Raw genomic sequence first — 20,397 nt, forward strand, 5'->3', positions numbered from 1 at the left:
AAATCACGAACCGCGCGTATCACGACGCGTGTTTCTTCCTTTGATCCATCGCCATTAGTCTTTGGCGTCGCGACTTGCCTATTTACCCCATCCATACCCTTGCAACCCAGCTTCCAAGCTATCGCCACATCGCCGACCATGTCTGACGAGCCGACTACCAGCGGTCAATCCGCGCCTGCCGCGACTGAGGAGGTGGAGAAGAAGGTTGAGGGAACCTCTCATGCTGCTGAAGCTTCTGAGGCGCCCGCGACTGCTGCCAGCGACGCGAAACCATCCGAGTCTGAGGCAGCTGCCAAGGAGACCACCGAGGAGGCGCAGAAGGAGGACTCCAAGAATCAGGATTGTAAGTCTTCTCCCTGTCGCAACCCATCTTCAGCACCAGCACTTGGATATTCAATTGGCCATCTTGCTGACGCATTGCTTGACAACAGCTGAGACCAAGGAAGCGGAATCATCCGGCAAGACAGACGAACCATCCAAGGACGAGGACGCGGACGTCGAGATGAAGGACGCGACAGATGGAGCTGAGACGAAGGAGGCATCTGACCCCGTTGCCGATGATGCTGAGCAAGCGCCTGCTGCCGACGCGGACGCTGCTGATGTGACAGCTGACAAGTCCAAGTCGCGTCGGAGATCGTCCGGTATTCCGGAACACAAGGGCAAGAAGCTTAGCAAGAAGGCATCCAAGGCGAAGTTCTTCAACACCAATGCGCAACCTGGCGACCACTTCCTCGTCAAGCTTAAGGGATACCCTCAATGGCCCGTCATTGTCTGCGACGAGGAAATGCTCCCCGAGACCCTGCTCAAGAGCCGTCCCGTCACGGCGAAGCGTGCCGACGGCACGTATCGCGAAGACTTTGCCGATGGTGGCAAGCGCCAAAATGACCGCACATTCCCCGTCATGTACCTCCGGACCAACGAATTGTAAGTCAATTGATGACGCAAGTTCCCGACCCGATCAAAAGAATTTCGATGCTAACTCATATTCGTTAAGCGGTTGGGTACCAAACTCTGCTCTCCAGGAGCTGAACTCCGAAAAGGCGACCGAGCTCCTCACCGACAAAGTCAAGAAGGTCGAGCTACGTGATGCTTTCGAGCTCGCCATTGAGCAACACCCGCTTGATTACTACAAGGACGAGCTTCAGAAATACCAAGATGAACTGGCTCAAAAGCAGGCCGCTAAGGATGCCAGAGAGGCCGCGAAGAAGAACAAGAAGAAGACTCCTGCAGTCATTTCGGACGATGATATCGACATGGCTGACGCCGCGGATGAGGAAGAGGAGATCCCCGAACCCAAGGAGAAAATCAAGTCCAAGAAGAGAAAGGCCGACGAAGAAGCTATCAGCGTAAGTATCTGAAGGCATGGCAGACCTCGTCCCAAATCTGACTTCCTACAGACTCCGGCACGGACTGATTCTGCTAAGAAGCCCAAGATCAAGCTGAACATATCCTCAACTCCTAAGACGACGAACGGAACAGCTACACCAAAGTCGGCTAAAGAGTCAGCCGCTAAGCCTGCGAAGTCCAAATCATCAAAGAAGGATGGCGCCGAGAAGAAGGCGGAGAAGGAAGTACCCAAGGAGCCTGAACTTACCGCTGAAGAGAAGCACCAACGCAAGGAGGCAAGTAAAGATGATGACATGGTTCTCGGCCCCTATGCTAACACACACGACAGAAGGAGGTTCTCTTCTTGCGCCACAAACTTCAGAAGGGCTTGCTCACCAGAGATCAAGAGCCCAAGGAGGAAGAGATGAAGATGATGTCAGACTACATTACTAAGCTTGAGAGCTTCCCAGACCTTGAGGTCTCGATTATCCGGGCGACCAAGATCAACAAGGTCCTCAAGGCTATCCTGAAGCTTGATTCTATTCCTAAGGAAGAGGAGTTCAACTTCAAGAGCCGTTCGCAGACGCTCCTCGACAAGTGGACCAAGATTCTCAGCGGTGGCGATGCAGCTGCCGCGCCCGCTGCGTCCGCAACTCCGGCTCCCACCAACGGTGTAAATGGCACCTCTGGAAAGACGGAGGAGAAGAAGGAGACTTCTGCTGCTCCTAACGGTGCTAAAGAGGAGAGCAAGGAAGCTGAAAAGTCTGAGGAATCTGAGAAGCAGGCCGAAAAGGAGGCAAGTGCCAAGAAGTCCGAGGAGCCTGAAAAGGCAGAAGAAAAGCCCGAAGAGGCCGAGAAGCCTGCTGAAGAGCCTAGTGAGAAGGTATGTGGAAGTGTCTCATGAACATTGTGACATGAACTAACCAAATTCGTAGGAGGCATCTGCGGCCCCGGAAACGGATGAGGCTAAGGCTTAAGGCACCCGATCACGTTCCCGAAAATCTCGAAAGTAAAGACATGGCCCAGCCGACTGTGGGCGTCTCGGGCCATTTGGGCCTGGGCTCTTGCGTTTCCTGGCGTATACGGTTTCTCTCAAATCGCAAAAGCGATTTTAACTTGGTTTCGGTGTAAAATTACTTGTTCCCGTGTTTCTAAGCGGTGTAGCTGGGAATCATTAGACGACAAGCAAATGCGGCAGTGCCGATCTCAGACGGCATGCATCGTCTTCGTCCAGCGAAGCGGGTTCATTGTACAAAGGGGTGAAGGCGCCCCCCAGGGAGAGGAATCCAGCTCAGAAAGGACAGTCTTGGTATCCACGGATGCTCGCATTGCCTGCGGCGACCGCTTGTTTAGGTTATGATGATGGAGGTGTAGGATGGCAACAGCCTCAAAATTTTGAGGTAGAATGAAACTCACCTCATGTCAATGGTTTGCGATGTTAGGAGGGCGAGAGGACTGGTAGTCACTAGTTTAACACGGCCTAGGAGAATTGGTTTAATGTCATTTATATGGAAATCCCACAAAGAAGTGCTTGCACACCGAAGCACTATCATCTGCCAGCTTTGAGGCATCCAAATATGCCATGTCAGTGAGATGTCACCTTGGAGACGTGAGTATCCCTAATTTTGATACACACTGTATTTGTCGGCGGGTTTGCCCGATGATACACAGTGCTTAAAATCAATAAGACTGTGAATGTCCGTGCTTTGAAGATGTAGGCGACGCGTGCGAGTCAGAAAAGCGCGACCTCCATTTCAACGACACATCTCCTCGCCGCAAACCGTTCATGATAACCCGCAAAATGAGTGCTGAAGAAGACCAAGAACCTCAATTCAGGCAGGAGGATCATCAGGCGAGTGATTCTGCTCCTTAGTTTCGCGGCTGATGCTGACTGACATCTGTCCACAGGCTGCCTTCATCTTCCGGCCTCCTGGTGAAGAAGCTAGAGTGGATCGACCCGCCAAACGGCGCCGTTTGTCCAACAAGGCTGTCGTCGAAAAAGCGAATATCGCAACCTCTTCGTCATTTGTGCCTTTATTGAATGGCGAGGAATTGCCCGAGTGCGTGGCGCTCCGTGAGAAGCAATTCCAAACAAGCTGGGATCATCTCGAATCCAAGGCCCAGGTAAGTAGAGCATCATGTCTAAAACTAGAGTCATACGCTGACTACGAAATTGAAAGGAGAAACTGCGTGATGCCAACTCCGCCACTCTAGATCAAGTGACTGCTTTCATTCGTGATCAGTCTGGTTTACAGTCAGTGTGCACGACGTGGGGTTGACTTGCACTACTAATAGCATTGCAGGACAAAAATCCCTACTGCCTTCATCATCACCGGCCCGAACATCTCATCTCAGGACCTGTTGTTTGAGCAGTTATCTGAAACACTTGAGGATAACACGCGGAGCAAGTTTGTTAGACTCAAGTCATCAGAGGCGTCTAATCTAAAGGCTGCCCTCAAGAAGATCATTGAGGATGCCACATCTCGGGGATCTCTAAATGACGAGGACGTGGAAACTACATCCGGACAAGATGTGAGTTTTCTTCCTTCAGCTTGAACGATGCGACGAGAAGCTCACGAACGACAGGGCCGGAAGTATCTGAATTATGACCTCGAGGGTCTGTACGCATTCTCAACGGCGCAGAAATGCGACCACATATTTGTCTCGTTCCAGGATAGCGAAGGATTTGACAGTGCTCTGCTCTCTGATTTGATCATACTCTTCAAGTGAGTCGCTATCACAACAGACTTCAGGATCATTATTGACATCTTGAAACTAGCTCCTGGCGGTTCAAGATCCCTTTCACGCTCTTATTCGGCATCGCAACATCGGTAGAATTATTGCAGGCGCGATTACTCAAATCCGCGTGCCAACATCTTTACGGTGCTCAGTTCGATGTTGTACAAACTGGAGCAATTTTGGAGCAGATCTTCAAGCCGACTATTGCGGGATCGGATGCTGCCCTGACGTTGGGAGAAAATTTACTGCAGAGTTTCGTGGAAAGACAGCAAGATCAGGTCGCCAGCATTCAGTCGTTTATCGCATCATTCAAGGTAAGACTTCTGAAGTCATACGCTACAGTGGCCGGGCTGACAGTCTTAGTATGCATACATGTGTCACTTTTATGCAAATCCGTTGAGCGTCTTTGCTGTGGAGGACGATGAAATGAATAGCGAACTTGTCCAGGACGAACACATCGAGTCGATCCGGTCGCTCCCTTCATTTCGGCGCGAGGTTGAAAAGGCCGTTGAAGCGAAGGATCTGAGATTAGCGAGGTCTTTGTTGGAGGACGATGACATGCTGCGCGAAAAGATTTTCGACATTCCAGACAAAAAACGGGAATGGGTCACCCGCCTTCTCCGCTCGCTCAAGCTCGTCCAGGCAACAGGAGTCGTTCAAGATGACTTCTCCTCGATGTACATGAAAGCGGTGGCCGAGGGAATTTTCCCTTCGTCCGAGGGCTGGGACATTGTCGAAAGCATCAAGCGGATGCAACCGGATGACTTTGTCTCGATGCTGCAACGTGTTCAAGACGCCGTGGCCAGCGGAGATGCCCAGCTGTGTCTCACCGGATGGGAGTCCGACGCCGGGGACCTCCCTTCTCTTGTAGACAGCCTTCTCCGCGACTCAAAGGAGCTGCTCGGCAGGGCCAAAGAGGACGGTAGCACCTTGCGGAGCGCCTACAGTGGTCACAGCCGAGTCCTTCGCACCACCGTTGTTGCGCAAAAGGTGCAGCTCAGCCACGATTCGGCGGCCCTTTCCGAAGACGATAAAGCCTTTACCAGAATCGTGGACCGTGTCGCGAAAATATTCCAAGACGTCATACACTGCGAGCCGGCCGCAGAAATTTTCCTGCACGAGACATGGCTCTACGATTCCAAGACACCGTACCGCGACGTTTTCGTCCCTCGACCCCAGGATGTCTTTGAGCGGAGCCTGAAGCGACCGCAAGACTACCTCGCGTGTTCGTGTTGCAGCACCGACGAAGGCATCTCGATAACGATGCTCGTCACGTCGCTGCTGTATCATTTGTATTTGGAGACGGGTAACCTCATCAACGTCGCAGATCTGTGGTCCGCCTTCTACGCCATGGTTTCCGGTGATACGGACGGCGAAGGGAATGCCGATGAGCGGGGGGCGCTGGTGTCTTTTTACCGGGGCCTGGCGGAGCTAAAAGCACTCGGCTTTGTCAAGATGAGCAGGAAGAAGACGGACCACATCGCCAAGCTCAAGTGGCTGTAGGAGCTGAAAGGCTTGTCGACGACGGCCTGGAAATATGAAACGAGGCCGTGGTGTCATATTGCACGTCAGACGCGTAGTTCCAGGAGAGATGTTACGGGGTTGGGGATGTTGTTGATTGTTCAGTATCAGCAGGCAAAATTGATTCTTTACCTTTACAGACCACTTTTCGCATGATCAAGCAGACGGATCCTGAACCTAATTTGGAGGTGTTGAAGGGTGTCTCTTTGAACAAAATTTGTCATTGACTTGGTCTCTTTAGGGTCGAGAAAAATATTCTTCGTGTCTGTCCTTGTCTTCAATAAACCTCGAACAAGGCCATTGTACGTTGACTTCTTTGTCTATTAGTCGTCCGGACCACCACGGAACCGACTGCTCAGCCACCCCTTCACAAATCCACGCTCCCTCCGCAGATCCGCTGAGAGCACGGCTATCCGATTTACCGGTCTCTGGCTGGGCAAAAATGACTATGGAGTGTGACAGAGTGGGAGGAGGAAGGGGAGGAGAGTGGGTAGAGGAAGTATGGCGAGGAGGAAAATGGGTGGAATGGGCGGATCTTGTCTCGGAACCTCCATATTCGGGGCGGAGCTGGCTTCTTGTTGCGGCCGGCACGCGACTCGTTTCTAGGCCGGCCGGACTGGAATTTCTCAGACATTTCAGTACGCAACGAGAAGTGCGCGTAGGTAGCCCACCACCCTTCTTCCTTTCCGTCTCTGGTGTCTCTCTCCATCCCACCCCCTGTCGAGCTGTCACTTACCCGACCCTCTTCTCCCCCGCCCTCCGCCATGTCTCATGCTGATAAAGAAGAGTCAAACCACCAAAACCGCCTGGACTTGTAAGTCCGAATAGAGCGAGCGAGAGAGAGAGAGAGAACCGGCAGTCTGGTTAGGGGGGCTTATTTTCCTATAAGCCCAGGAGAAAGTAAACGCCGCTTACAACCGCGCCTGACCTTACCCAGAATGGCAAACTCTGGCCGTCAACGGACAAAGCAGTCGTGTCTCGCCTGACGTATTAGTCGTCCTGCCGCAGCCCCCTTTCCACCATTTTCCTCGTTTTGACTTCGGGTCCCAGTTGGTCGGGTCGCCTTTGGTGGAGCAAAGCGAGGAAAGTGGTCTTGATTTTCTCGTTGTGACGGTTTCTTTCCCGTCCTTGGTTGACCCTCTTTCTGCTGTTCCAGCTGCTTCTGGTCCCCATTGATCCATCATCTTTCCTCCTTTGGGGGGGGGGTGTTTGTTCTCGTTGTTTTTGTCTCTGATCAAGGTTGCTATTCCGGATCAAAGAAAAAGCATATCGAGGAAAAAGGGGAACGGCGTGTGGGAAGGTCAAATCGGCTAGTGGCCGGGTCTCGTCCCTTTGGGTTCGGTTTGCTCGCGAACATACAAGAGAGGCAGTCTTCCGCTCCTCGGTATGTAGATGCTTCACCATCGATCTCTTTCAGATTTCATTAACAAGTTTCCTATCTATCTCGAGAATCTATAGAGTCAACAACTTTTTTTTTTTACACCAACACACATTACTTCTTCTAATTCACTCTCCCGTCTGTGCAGGCATAGATCTACTCTCTAAAAGCACAGGGCCTCTTTTTTCCCATCTCCTACTCAAAGAAACCAAAAATAAGACGAGGAGAGAACGGCATCAAAGCTGAAATACGCCACAGTCTGTTCCCACGGAGATCGTCATTTTATATTTCTCAAAACATTCTACACATCACTTTTCTTTCTGCTGAGATACCATCTCATCATCTTAATTACTACTACAAAACCACTTTGTTTTTCTGATCGTTGCCATCGAATCGTGCTGCCGGTACCTTGATATCCGTAATACTCTTTTGCAAAACACACAGAGTCATCGAATTTAAGACAAGCCAATCTCTGAAGACGAGTCGCATATCCCGAAAGAGCTTGATAGGAGGATAAAAAGGGATTCGAGAGAGCGCAAGAGGAACCACAGAACTCAAAGGGGAAAAGAGAAACAGAAAAAGATGGCAACCAGACACCACCACACCACCAGCGGCGGCATCGGCAACCGACGAGCGTCCCGCAACGCGGCCTTCCAGGAGAAGATGCGCCAGATGCGTCTCCCGCTGGCCCCCCTCGTCCAAATGTCGACGGGCGCCGTCCACCCGGCCTTCCCCGCGACGCTGCTCAACTTTTGGCTCCTCACCGAGGACCAGCTGGACGATCTGGCGCGCTTCTACCACCAGCGCAGCCCCTCGCCCTGGTCCGGACAGTACCCGTGCCCCATCACTTGGCAGTCGGGCCTCACCCTCGAGGAGAAGCGCAGGAAGATTGGCAAGTTTATCGGTCTTAGGTAAGTTTTGTTTTTGAAAGGATCCCGGCTGCCTTGTATGTGTGTATAACTGGGACCTTGGACTAACATATTGCGCGTCACAGAGGCTGTGAGACTCCCATTCGGATACGCATCAAGACTGAGGAGCAAATCATGGAGGAGGCGCGGCAGGCGAGATTAGCGGAGGATGATGAGGCTCTGAGAAGAAAGATGCCTTGGTACTCATGATCTTCGAGACCACGAGGGTTGCCATTTGATGTTTTGGGTTCATCCTTTTTCTCGATCTTCTTGCTTTCTTGCATGGCATTGCGTTGATATCACAGCACATTTTCTGGCGTTGGTGGCACAGCTTTCTTCCGAATAGAAATAGACGCCCTTTGGACTCACGTCTGGAAAAAAGAAGGGCCAATCAAGATGATTTAGAGAGTCTCAATCAATTCATGATGCAAAACGTGCCGACTATGACCCTGAACGCCTAAAAACCGTGAAGCCGTTGAATGCTCTTTTTCCATACACCGGGAGGGGATGAGGTATCTAATGACAATGTGGACGGTGCGGGGCGCTGAGGCGCATATTGATATGAGGATGGGACGATGAACGCATGATGCGTGAATGGGTGAATTCGTGGTACTGTAGAGACGTGGTACTGTAGAGAAGAAACGGGTGCGTGTCGCTTATTTCTTGCCCTTCTTCTTCTTGGAAGGTGTGCTGGTGGTAGAGGCGGTAGAGTCAACGAGAACGGCGTCGCCGTCAACACTAGGCGGGGCGGTTGAGCTCTTCTCGGACTCGTCGAGCTCCTTCATGAACTCGGTCTGGATAGTCGATCTGCGCTTATCCCACCACGCCTTCTCCTGCTCGACAGTGTTTTGAACCTCCTCGAGGCGGTTGCGCACGATGGTGTTCGCGGCAATCTCGTTGGCGGACTGGAAGATGGACTGACCCCAGTTGGGGGCGAGGGCGTTGGCCTGGGTATTATGTTAGTGCACACTCTTCTCGTTTGACCAGAGTACCAGGTTCTGTAGCAGGTGTACGGACCTCCATCACGACGTCGCGCAGCTCATCCTCCATCTCCTTCTCTGCACGCTGGAAGCGCTGCCACAGATCATCGCCGACGCTTCCCCGCTGCAGCAACGTGCTGCAGGCCTGCTTGGCGGAACGTATTTGGACCAAACGGTGGATATCCTCAACGGCGCGGCGGAGGAGGGCGGCTTTGATGACGGTGGAGGGGATCTTAGGGGTCTTCTCGGCGCCCTCTTCCGGAGATTCGAGGTGCAGCAGCGACAGGTAGATGTTGCGCTGCAGATGGGGGCCGAACCAAGGAGCAAGATTGGCGCTCTGAGCTGTAGCAATGAAAGAGTCTTGGTCAGTATTCTCGTTCTTTCGAGCGACTGTTGGCATCGCGGACTGCTTTGGTGCGAAAGAGATGGGTAGGACTTACTGGCTTTGCGCTTTCTGTAAATCGTGGAAAAGGTCATGAAGACGCCGCCGAGGACCGTAAGGTAGGCGAAAGGGAGCACAAGGCTCATCCAGTCAACATCGAACATGGCTGCGATTTATTGTGCGCTCGTAAGGATCGTGGTAGGAAAGTAAAGAGGATGAACGAAGGACAAGGAATTTGTGGTTGCAGGCGATTTGTCGTTGGTGTTGATGAAGCGTGTCCAGTACTGTACCAAAGTGACAGGACAGCTTGCCGGTCGCACTGGACACTTTTTTTTGGGCTGCCCACTCTAAGTCAAAGGCTGTCCCGCTGCTTTACTACCAGCTCGACCTGAGCCCTTGCACCTTGGATTTTCAGGCCCGACTAATGATCAGAAGATTTTGATTGATTTCGAACTGATAATAGAATGAATTAAAGAGAAGTTTTACGTTCGGAAAATCCACAAAATGAGTATATCTTCCCTTTTCCATGGCCCTTTTGCATGCTCGACGAAAGCAGCTGATAAAGCGGCAGTTTCCTGAACTGGGTACAAGGGTACAAAGAGACCTCCAGGGCAAGTGTGGCTGCTGCTTGTCCGGTCGCGACTTGCCTCCCAAGCCACCCTAGCAAGGCCCGTCTCCAACTGCCCCTGCAGGCTGCTGGCAAGTGCTGGGTGGTGAATGGGCTATGCCAGGGGCCGCTGAAGGAACGTGCAACCCCTCCCCTCCGTCGTTTTACCGGCCCCATAATAAGGCACCACCTTTGATGACGCTGTTGCAAGCTGCAGCGATTCACCTTTAGGTTGGCCAAGTGGTACGCACCGGAGCTCTCACGAACCCATTTCATCCCACTAAGCAACGACAAAAGCAAAAGCTCCCACAAACTCGAGCCTTCTTTCCACTCCCTCACTCTGCTACAACGTCTTTTTTTTTTTCATTTTTTTTTCACGCACCGGCTTCAAAACGACGTGTGCAAGGGCATGTGTGCTCTACGCTGAAAACGTTTCTATAGATTTTCTTATTTAATCCTTATACCCCCGACCTTTCTTCGACATCGATCGCACCTTCCATTTCCATCACTTCCAACTTCGCCGCCTAAGATGCTTCTGAGACTTCGAGGGCCTGATGGCACAAGTCGTCTGAATATAGACGCAAACGACACATTCGGACACCTCGGCAAGCTGGTATGAGAGTATTCCATTCTACAAGCTGTGCAAGGCCTGCCTGACTGTTCTAGTTGATTCCGAACCTTCCAGAGACCGTCGACCCGAACTCTATAACCCTTTCAAATGCACCTACAGGCGGCGATGCTAAGAACTTGGTCGAGATCGCCTCTTTCAAGGTTGGACAGATCGGGCTGAAGTAAGCCAGCGTCTAACCTCTAGCACGAGTACAATACTAATCTTTGCAGGCATGGCGATCTCATCTTCATAAACTACAAGCTTAAAGATGGTCAAGCCAATGGTGATGCCAACGGCACTGAAGCATCCTCTCACCTTCTGGCATCTTCAAACCGACTCAACGGCAAGCCCATTCTGCCGACCGACAACCTGCCGATCGATCCTCCGTCCGTGACGTCGCCGTCCGAGAAAATCAAGAACCCCTGGGACGTTGTCAGGCAGCACCCACTAGATGATCGGTTAGACAAGATGGATGGCAAGATTCCGAGAGGTCGCGACCACAAGATGTGCCGGCATGGACCGAAGGGCATGTGCGACTACTGCATGCCTCTGGATCCGTTCAACGCGAAGTACCTGGACGAGAAGAAGATCAAATACCTATCGTTCCACTCGCATCTGCGGAAGATCAACTCCGCCACGAACAGGCCTGAACTTGGAAGCTCTTACATTCCACCTCTTGTGGAGCCTTACTTCAGAGTCAAGCGTGACTGTCCTTCGGGCCATCCTCAGTGGCCCGAAGGTATCTGCACCAAGTGCCAGCCGAGCGCCATCACCTTACAGCCGCAGCCATTCCGCATGGTTGACCACGTGGAATTCTCGTCGCCTGCTATTATCGACACATTCATCGACGCTTGGAGAAAGACGGGAGGTCAAAGACTGGGCATCTTGTACGGCCGGTACACAGAGTATGAGGTTGTACCCCTCGGTATCAAGGCCGTCGTCGAGGCCATTTACGAACCGCCCCAGGTCGATGAGGTGGATGGAGTATCGTTGAATGCGTGGGACAACCAGAAGGATGTTGATGAGGTCGCAAAGCTCTGTGGGCTACAGCAGGTCGGCGTTATTTTTACTGACCTTCTGGACGCTGGAGCAGGCGACGGATCAGTCGTCTGCAAGAGACACGCTGATTCGTACTTCCTGGCCTCGCAGGAAATCTGCTTCATCTCACGTTTACAGGCTCAGCACCCGAAGCCCACCAAGTGGAGCGATAGCGGCAAGTTTGGATCCAACTTCGTCACTTGCATCATCTCGGGTAACGACTCGGGAGAGATCTCGATCTCATCATACCAAGCTTCTAATGACGCTGTGGAGATGGTCCGCGCCGATATTATCGAACCCTCAGCTGATCCCAACGTGATGCTGGTACAAGAGGAAGAGGAAGACGACGGATCCACGAGCCGAACAAGATATATCCCCGAAGTTTTCTACCGTCGGATCAACGAGTACGGTGCCAACGTACAGGAGAACGCAAAGCCTTCCTTCCCCGTGGAGTATCTCTTCGTGACTTTGACACACGGATTCCCGGATGAGTCCAAGCCTACTTTCACCCAACTAGGTTTCCCCATCGAGAACCGCGAGTACATGGGCGAAAGTCAAGAACACTCTGCGGCCGCTAGGATCCTCAAGTTCTCGGGCGGTCAGAAGCCCGCTGAGGGTGGCTTGGAAATGTCCAATTTCCACTTGCTCACCTTCATTCGCCAGATGGGCATTCTTTCCAAGGTGTGTTGGTCACTTTGCATTGGAAGCTCCTTACTTACATATCCTAGGACGAAGAATCGCTGTTGTGCCGAGTTGCATCGCAACATGACCTGGCTGACAACTACCAGCTGCGATCTACCGAGGGCTGGAGGACTTTGCAGGCGATCCTGCAATCGACCGGTGAGCGAATCCCCAAGCGCCCACGGCAGTCCGAGGGCCATCCCACTTCCAGTGAACTGCATGATCCATCTGGGCGCCAATCCAGGACCACAGAAGAACCCCTTGCTAAACGATTTGCTGCCTTCAGGCTGAACGAGCGTCGCCCACCTCGGTAAGCAGAGCAATTATCGTGAGATGTGCTCTGTGACTCCGCATATTTGACGCAATTGGATGTCATCAAGCGACGATGTGGATCCTTGGAATAAGGCTTTATCAAGACTTTTGAGGGCTATAGACGGGAAAGGGTTGGGAATGCATGCTCATGCGAGTGGCCAAGGGTGGCTGGCCTGGTGTTTGGGGATCAAGGAAGCATATATCGGCATAGGAGGCAGAAATGGCCCTTGGGCAGATGAAAGCGACGCAAGGCACATGTACCTTAGTTAACAGTTACTCCGGATTGGAGGGGTCTGGGTTCAAATAGGAAACCCAAATCAAGCAGCCTGGTTTTCTAACCCGATGTTCAAATGCTTGATCAGCATGGCTCCATGGCGTCTACAAGTTATTGATGATTAAAAAGCCCAGCGCACACTCGGTCTCATTTCACGGTAGTTGCCCAGAATCAGTTTCAAGGTGAGGATACAGCATGCGCATGGGAGTTACATTCAACAGTGAAGTTTGTTTTGAACAAGTTCTTTTTTCAACTAAAAAAAAAAGGGGGGTAAACTAAAAACAAAGTTCCTTAATTTTTTTAATCCACCCCCTTTGCCGATATCACCATCGCCCTTCGCCGATTTCGAGGTCTTTCTTTTTTGTTGTAGAAACGAGAACATTTCCGGCTAACCTAAAACTCCATTTTTCTGGGGGGAAAACACACTAAATCTTGAACGAAATAAGTTGTTGGTATTTACAAGGGCTTGCCGCCGAGGAAGTTGGACCAGGGGCGGACTTCGGAGGGGATACCCTCCTTGCGGGGGAGCTTCTCGCTCATGCATTGGGCGAAGAGCATAGCAGTCTGGTATATCGTGTTAGCAATTTGGGTCTACAGTTTGGCGTAGTGAGCTTTGGAAACTTACCTTGGGCTCCATGAAGAGAGGAACGCCAAAGTCGACGGCGTTGCGGCGCATGACGTAGTCAACGTCCATGACGGTCTTGCCACGGGCCTGGGCCAGGTTGAAGACACCGCGAATGTCGTACTTCTGGAAGACCTCGCGAAGAGCGCGCTTGTCCTCCTTGGGGAACTCAATGACCTCGACAGAGACCTTGCCCTTGGCGCTGGACTCAATGAAATCCTTGACCTCGGTGTCAGCGGCGAAGAGCTTGTAGCCCATGGGAGCGAGGTAGTTGACAACGGTGGGGAGCCACTCCTTGTTCAGCTGACCACCGAAGAGAAGGCCTTCACCAGGCTCGGGCATGCGGAAGTTCATGGTCGACTGCAGAGAGGTCCAGTAGGCCTCGACAAGGTCCTTGCCGAAGCAGGCAATCTCACCGGTGGAGGCCATCTCGACGCCGAGGAAGGGGTCGGCGCCGGCGAGACGGGTCCAGGAGAACTGGGGCACCTTGGTGGCGAGGTAGTCGCGCTTGACGGCCATGAGGTCAACGGGCTTGGGGACGTCCTGGCCGACGAGAGCCTTGGTGGCAGCATCGATGAAGTTGGTGCCCAGGACCTTGCTGACGAAAGGGAAGGAACGGGAGGCACGGAGGTTGCACTCGATGACCTTCAGCAGAGGCTCGCCGCCCTCGGGGTTCTCGGCCTTGATGATCTGCATGTTGAAGGGACCGGTGATGCGCCACGCCTTGGCGACACGCTCAGCGATGTCCTTGACACGGTCCATGGTGGTCTGGTCAATGTTCGCGGGGGGGAGGACCAGGGTAGCATCTCCAGAGTGGACACCGGCCTGCTCAACGTGCTCACTAACAGCGTGCAGGATCAACTTGCCCTCAGACGCGACACCGTCAACGTCGATCTCCTCAGCGCCCTCAATGAACTTGCTGATGACGACAGGGTGGTCGGGGGAGACATTGGCCGCAGCCTCAAGCTTCTCCTTCAGGTCCTCCTGGCTGCGGATGACAGTCATGGCGGCACCGGACAGGACGTATGAGGGACGGACAAGGACAGGGTAGCCGACTTGGTCAGCGAAGGTCTCAGCCTCCTCGACGGAGGTGAGCTCCTTCCACGCGGGCTGATCAATTCCGATGCTGTCGAGAATCTCAGAGAACTTCTGTCTATCCTCGGCCTTGTCAATATCCTTGGGGTCAGTGCCAAGAACCTTGGCTCCGCCGGTCTCCTGCAGACGGAGGGCGATGTTCTGGGGCAGCTGGCCACCGACAGACACAACGACACCCGAAGCACTTTCGAGCTCGTAGATATCCATCACACGTTCGTAGCTCAACTCCTCGAAGTAAAGCTTGTCAGCGGTATCGAAGTCCGTGCTGTAGGTCTCGGGGTTGAAGCTGTTCGCTTATTAGCGCTTCGCACTTTGTTATTGAACCTTTGAAACTCACTTGATCATCACGGTCTTGTGGCCCATCTGGCGCAGAGCCTGGGTAGCGCTCACAGCGCACCAATCGAACTCGACGGAGCTACCGATACGGTAGACACCACTACCAAGAACGATAGTTCCCTTGTCCTCGAAGGTGACGTCGTGGGAGGAGGCGTTGTAGGTGGTGTACAAGTAGTTGGTGTCGGCGGGGAACTCAGCAGCGAGGGTATCGATCTTCTTGACCCAGGGGCGGATGCCGAAGGCAAGGCGAGCAGCGCGAGCAGCGTCCTCAGTGCTTCCAGTAGCAAGGGCAATCTGGCGGTCAGAGAAACCGAGCTTCTTGGCCTTGGTGATCTGGTCCTTCTTCAGGTTCTCCAGACCACCAGCGGCCTCGAGTTCGTGCTGGCAGTCGACAAGGTTCTGCAACTTGTACAAGAACCACTTGTCAATCTTGGTCAAGTCGTGAACCTTCTCTACTGAGTAGTTCTCGTGGAGCATGGCCTGACCAACGGCGAGCCAGCGGCGGTCAGTGGGGTTCTGGAGCTCAAAGTCCAAGTCCTCGAACTTGTCCCCCTGGAAGCCAACAAACTTGGGGTCGACCTGGCGGATAGCCTTTTGGAAAGACTCTTCGAAAGTTCTACCAATTGCCATGACCTCACCGACAGACTTCATGGCACTGCCAATGTCGCGCTTGACGTGCTGGAACTTGGAAAGATCCCAGCGGGGGATCTTGGTGACAATGTAGTCAAGGGAAGGCTCAAAGTTGGCAGTTGTGGTCTTGGTGACCGCGTTGGGGAGCTCGGGGAGGCTGTGGCCCAGGCCGATCTTAGCAGCAGTGTACGCAAGGGGGTATCCGGTGGCCTTAGAAGCCAAAGCAGAAGAACGAGAAAGACGGGCGTTGACCTCAATGACACGGTAGTCAAGGCCGTCGGGCTGGAGCGCGTATTGGACGTTGCACTCTCCGACAACACCAAGATGACGGACAATCTTGATGGCGGCAGATCGCAGCATGTGGTACTCCTCATCGCTCAGAGTCTGACTAGGAGCAACGACAATACTGTCTCCGGTGTGAATTCCCAAGGGATCGAAGTTCTCCATGTTGCAAACAGTGATGCAGTTGTTGTTTGCGTCACGGACAACTTCGTACTCGACTTCCTTCCAGCCCTTCAAAGACTTCTCAACCAGAATCTGGGGGGAGAGGGTGAGGGAGCGGGCAGCCATGTTGCGAAGCTCCTCCTCGTTGTTTGCGAAGCCAGAACCCAGGCCACCGAGCGCGTAGGCGGCACGAACAATAATGGGGTATCCGACCTTCTCGGCAGCGTCGAGGGCCTCCTCGATAGTGCCGACGGCGATGGACTTGGCGATAGGGATGTCGATCTCGCCGAGGGCTTTGGCGAAAAGGTCACGATCCTCACTGGTCTCGAGGGTCTTGACGCTGGTTCCGAGAACCTTGACGCCATACTTCTCAAAGAGACCCAGGCGCTGCATCTGAACACCCAAGTTCAGGGCGGTCTGGCCACCGAAAGAGAGGAAGATACCATCGGGCTTCTCCTTCTCGATGACATACGTCACGTACTCCGGTGTGACGGGGAGGTAGTAAACCTCATCGGCGAGCGAGTGGTTGGTCTGGATGGTGGCAATGTTCGGGTTAATGAGGACAGACTTGACGCCGGCCTCCTTCAGAGCCTTCAGAGCTTGTGATCCTTCATGCAGAGTCGTGTTAGCCAGAAAGCTCCTTGGTGTCTGTGACTCATTCTCTACACTTGTTGAGCGCGAGATTGGCAAGCAAACGAACCTGAGTAGTCAAACTCTCCGGCCTGGCCAATGGCGAGACCACCACTGCCAATAACGAGCACCTTCTTGACATCGACGCCAGCAGAGGGCTTGATCACACCGCTCTCAAGATAAGCCTTGGGGTTCGGCGCAGATTGCGCGGCACTGGGACGAAGTGCGCTCGCGGTAAAGAGGCGCTTCTGAAGCAGCTTAGCACTGCTGTTCTGGAGTTGGGCTCTGGCCAGGCCGTTGGAGGCGGCGAGGGTGAAGTTGCGACCGGTCAGAGCTGTAGGGACTCGGCGACCATGTCGGAGGACAGCCGGAGCTCGACCAGCCAAAGAACTTGACATGGCCGACGGCATTGTGAAGGATTCAAGGTTTCAATGCGACAAAGACCTTGGGGAAGAGAGAGAGTACTCGAGGTCAGAGCCAATTGAATGGTTTTTGGACCAAGAGAAAAGAGGTATTATGGCCGCCGGGGAGGGAAGGTTTGTGACTCTTCCGTGAGCTTTGTCAAAGTTGTGGGGAGGGAAGATGGTCGCAGCGGTCCTTCGTCTTCAGCGACAAAAGGCGGTCCGAATTCTGATAAGATAAGGAAATTTTTCTCTCAGCGGTTGTTGAATTGGCCGATCGGGGGGGCCCAACAATGGCTCAGGACGCTAACTGGGGTAATATCACATCCGTCCCTCTCCTCAAGGCCCCATCTGCTGTCCCCGTCTGCCCCGTCTAGTGTCCCAGGGACCACTTGGACGCCGTTATCGCAAGTTTCTGCGTCACCGCAGTGACTGTACACATCTTCGCACATCCATCCATGGGCCTCTCTCAGCGCTGAGGGACCACCCTAGTGCCTCCCGCCCTCCTCTAATGAGCGAGGCTTGGGATTTGGCGAAAATTTCTGACAGTGCAGGTACTTGAACAAGGTTTTACAGCGTTGTCAAAACTCTCAGCAACGCATTCTCGTCTGTAACGGTCAGATGCCCCGAGCCGTTCCCCGGCTTTTTGTGTATGTGTGTGTAAGTATTTGAACCTGGTGGTTCACCCACTGGTTCGTCTCAGACGACTCGAGCTTTGTGCTCACCTTACCTTTTTTCCTGCGTGTCTGCGGAGTTACCCAGCCCTGAGCAGGAGCTCAAGGTGCCCAAACATTACTAGCAGCTTGGACAATATGCACTGTTGAGTCACAGAAACAAACTCTTTTGGGATGGAATCAATGTTACCTGTACGTATCTGTAGGATACCTTATGACTGACTCAATTGAGACGATTGGAGAGACCCATGGGGATTTGCCAATATTCCCCGGGCGTGCTCCAAGCTGCTCCAGTCAAATTTGGCAAGCACTGTCGACTCTCGAGTGAGTCACGGTGTGGTCGCTCGCTCGTTCGCTCCTGGCCGTGTGCCGGGCTGCGTTCCGTCCGGCACCTGCTCCCTCAGTGTGTGAGTGTGTCAGTCTCTCGCACCTGTGCCAGAGTTGAATTGCACGCACCTTTTTCGTCCAGAGTAAATAAGGGCCCGAGCTTTCTTACCGTTTGGGATGCGATCTGACGTTTGGCCTAACCAACCCCGCTACATCTGGCATTTGCCCCGCCTCGAACACTCAGTGCCGGGGGGAGTCGTGAACTTTCCTTTCCTGTCATTGGCCAATGCCTCATCTACAGTCCGAGCAAATGCCGCTGAACGACTCGGAGGCGGCCGAATCGGTCATGGCGCCGATGACACCAATGACACCGATGTGGGATGTCAAAATCTATCATGAGGATCACCTGCCGACCCTTGCTAGACGTTGACACCTCATTTAATTCGTCCACCTACGGAAGAGTAGCCGTGGGGCAGCTGAACCTCACGATCGTCGATGGGACAAGCTCTTGAGTCTTGACACCCTGGTAACTTCATGGTTGACAGCTTGACAGTACGACCTTTCAAAACGTGATTGGTATTCCATTCGCCAACATATGCCAGCCCAAGCTCATCTCATGTAAGTCATATCCCTTTTTCTACTTTCCCATGCCGAATCCTCTAGTTTTTATCAAGTCTTACTGCCGGGTTTCTCTCGATGAAGTTCAAATCCACCTTGTGTCCCAACAGCTCACGAATGTTGGAGATGCCGTACTTGATCATGGTCGGTCTCTCCAAGCTCAAACCCCAACCGTACACTCTCAAATCCTTGGGCAGACCCATTGCCTCGAGCATTTCCGGTCTGAACATACCGCTGTTACCGATCTCGACGAGCTTGTTCAGGCCCTTGTGGAAGCTGAAAATCTCCATACTCGGCTCCGTGTAAGGGTTGTACGCCGGCTTGAACTTGATATCTGTAATGCCCATCTTGTTGAAGAAGATCTCCATGAACTCCATCAAGCCTCCCAGTGTAAGTCCGTAATCCGCAATGACACCCTCGACCTGGTGGAACTCAGCCAGATGCGTGGCGTCGACACTCTCGTTACGGAACACCCTATCGATGGAGAAGTAACGAGCCGGGGGAGGTCTGCCGTCCGGTCCCTTTCTGGAAGCCAACTGGTGCAGTACCGCCGTGGAGATGGCTGTCGTGTGCGTGCGGAGAACAAGCCTCTGAGCTTCGTCCGCGGCCCAGGGGTAACGGTAGCCGATTGAGCCAAACTTGCCATCCTGGTGGACCTCCTTAACGTTGTCCCAGTACGTCTTGTAATCCTTCTTGTCGTCGTCCGACTCAGGGCCAGGTTTGTCTGCGATCTTGGGATCCGAGATGTAGAAAGTGTCCTGGAGATCTCTCGCGGGATGTTGTTGGGGCACGAAAAGGGCATCGAAGTTCCAGAATCCAGACTCGACGAATTTGTCGGTCGGCATTTCCTCGAAACCCATCTCGAAGAAGATTTGACGGAACTCGTGGCGGACCTTGTTGAGGGGGTGAAGAGCGCCGGAGTTCTGGTCAGATCCAAGAGCCTTGAAGTTGTATGGCTTGAAGTTGGCAGTCTTCCATGAGCCAGATGCAATCATGTCGGCCGTCAAGTCCGTCTCCTCCTTCTTGATTTCCAGTGCGAACTCAGGTCCCTTCTGAATCTTGTATGCGATAACCTTCTGGGTCTTAATGAGCTTGCGCTTCTTCAAGTCGGTGATGACCTTGGGCTCGTGGGTCTTCGTCTCCAGGATTTGCTTAAGCTGAGCCTGGACAACGTCCTGAATCGAGTCGGCCTGCGCACATCGTGTTAGCCCGTGTTGGTAATGCATCATGTAGACGACCTTACATTTGCAACAAACTTTCCGTCACCATTCTTCGTGATCCACTTCTCCTTAAAGGCCTTGCCTCGGCCGTTCTTCGTTACGTCCTTGTCGCCCACAGCAGCCTCAAGCTCTTGGACCGTCAACCCCTCCAAAGCTTTCCGGACCGCCTCGAAGACACGAGCTTCGTGGCTGCCGTGCTCGGCGATTTGCTTGCCTTCCGCCTCGAGAATGGCTTCCTCCCGGTCAATTGACTCGTATGTCACCATGGAACGACTGCCTAGACGGTCCAATGCCGCCTTGACGTCCGTGAAGTGGAACTCTGGGAAATGCTCGGCAGAGAGGATGGGATCCTTCTGGGACAAAGCCAGAAGAATCTGAGACGTGAGGTCCCCAGAGGGACCGTTGCTTGCCGTCGCCATGATTTTGTGTGTTGCTGTCTGAAAATGTGGTTTGCACGTCGAGATGTCGATTGTCGATATTCGGCTCGTTGAGTCAGAGGGGCACTTGTAAATTAGGCGGGAACTCCTGGCAGAAATTTGACCGCGAATGTCGAATCGGAGGGGAGTGTGGACCCTGCGCGGGATGGATGGAGGGGTACTCGTATCAAAGATTCTCCTGTTCCGAATTTCCGATATCAGAAGGCG

The 20,397-nt window shown here is 53.1% G+C and overlaps 7 protein-coding genes across 7 annotated transcripts; 4 read left to right on the forward strand and 3 right to left on the reverse strand.

Annotated features, from left to right (window-relative positions):
- Window positions 1–138: 138 nt before the first annotated feature.
- Window positions 139–2,303, forward strand: BDP55DRAFT_627404 (uncharacterized protein; the record flags this gene model as incomplete). The annotated part of the gene is made up of 6 exons (XM_060571752.1): window positions 139–343; window positions 432–924; window positions 995–1,346; window positions 1,398–1,643; window positions 1,676–2,209; window positions 2,262–2,303. 6 exons carry the CDS (start codon window positions 139–141, stop codon window positions 2,301–2,303), a joined length of 1,872 nt encoding a protein of 623 aa, XP_060434398.1.
- An 824-nt stretch (window positions 2,304–3,127) lies between these two features.
- On the forward strand, window positions 3,128–5,568 carry BDP55DRAFT_690541 (origin recognition complex subunit; the record flags this gene model as incomplete). The annotated part of the gene is made up of 7 exons (XM_060576873.1): window positions 3,128–3,178; window positions 3,235–3,450; window positions 3,507–3,580; window positions 3,630–3,858; window positions 3,913–4,052; window positions 4,106–4,379; window positions 4,429–5,568. 7 exons carry the CDS (start codon window positions 3,128–3,130, stop codon window positions 5,566–5,568), a joined length of 2,124 nt encoding a protein of 707 aa, XP_060434399.1.
- A 1,700-nt stretch (window positions 5,569–7,268) lies between these two features.
- Window positions 7,269–8,178, forward strand: BDP55DRAFT_304017 (uncharacterized protein). The gene is made up of 2 exons (XM_060566647.1): window positions 7,269–7,875; window positions 7,959–8,178. The coding sequence occupies exons 1-2, from the start codon at window positions 7,547–7,549 to the stop codon at window positions 8,080–8,082; spliced, it is 453 nt and encodes a 150-aa protein (XP_060434400.1). The 5' UTR covers window positions 7,269–7,546; the 3' UTR covers window positions 8,083–8,178.
- A 350-nt stretch (window positions 8,179–8,528) lies between these two features.
- BDP55DRAFT_627407 (pre protein translocase subunit Sec66) lies at window positions 8,529–9,398 on the reverse strand (the record flags this gene model as incomplete). The annotated part of the gene is made up of 3 exons (XM_060571753.1): window positions 8,529–8,819; window positions 8,890–9,194; window positions 9,293–9,398. 3 exons carry the CDS (start codon window positions 9,396–9,398, stop codon window positions 8,529–8,531), a joined length of 702 nt encoding a protein of 233 aa, XP_060434401.1.
- Window positions 9,399–10,066: 668 nt separating this feature from the next.
- Window positions 10,067–12,887, forward strand: BDP55DRAFT_648195 (NPL4 family protein). Its single transcript, XM_060573833.1, has 4 exons — window positions 10,067–10,454; window positions 10,508–10,632; window positions 10,682–12,170; window positions 12,218–12,887. The coding sequence occupies exons 1-4, from the start codon at window positions 10,371–10,373 to the stop codon at window positions 12,482–12,484; spliced, it is 1,965 nt and encodes a 654-aa protein (XP_060434402.1). The 5' UTR covers window positions 10,067–10,370; the 3' UTR covers window positions 12,485–12,887.
- A 325-nt stretch (window positions 12,888–13,212) lies between these two features.
- On the reverse strand, window positions 13,213–16,923 carry BDP55DRAFT_627409 (carbamoyl-phosphate synthase; the record flags this gene model as incomplete). Its single annotated transcript, XM_060571754.1, has 4 exons — window positions 13,213–13,347; window positions 13,382–14,759; window positions 14,811–16,491; window positions 16,584–16,923. 4 exons carry the CDS (start codon window positions 16,921–16,923, stop codon window positions 13,213–13,215), a joined length of 3,534 nt encoding a protein of 1,177 aa, XP_060434403.1.
- A 1,416-nt stretch (window positions 16,924–18,339) lies between these two features.
- On the reverse strand, window positions 18,340–20,290 carry BDP55DRAFT_573720 (tRNA synthetase class II core domain-containing protein). The gene is made up of 2 exons (XM_060570754.1): window positions 19,777–20,290; window positions 18,340–19,723 (listed from the first exon to the last, which is right to left on the reverse strand). The coding sequence occupies exons 1-2, from the start codon at window positions 20,170–20,172 to the stop codon at window positions 18,575–18,577; spliced, it is 1,545 nt and encodes a 514-aa protein (XP_060434404.1). The 5' UTR covers window positions 20,173–20,290; the 3' UTR covers window positions 18,340–18,574.
- Window positions 20,291–20,397: the final 107 nt, after the last annotated feature.

This window comes from Colletotrichum godetiae, assembly GCF_030913485.1.
Source record: "Colletotrichum godetiae strain CBS 193.32 chromosome Unknown BDP55scaffold_5, whole genome shotgun sequence".
In the NCBI taxonomy this organism is placed as follows: domain Eukaryota; kingdom Fungi; phylum Ascomycota; class Sordariomycetes; order Glomerellales; family Glomerellaceae; genus Colletotrichum; species Colletotrichum godetiae.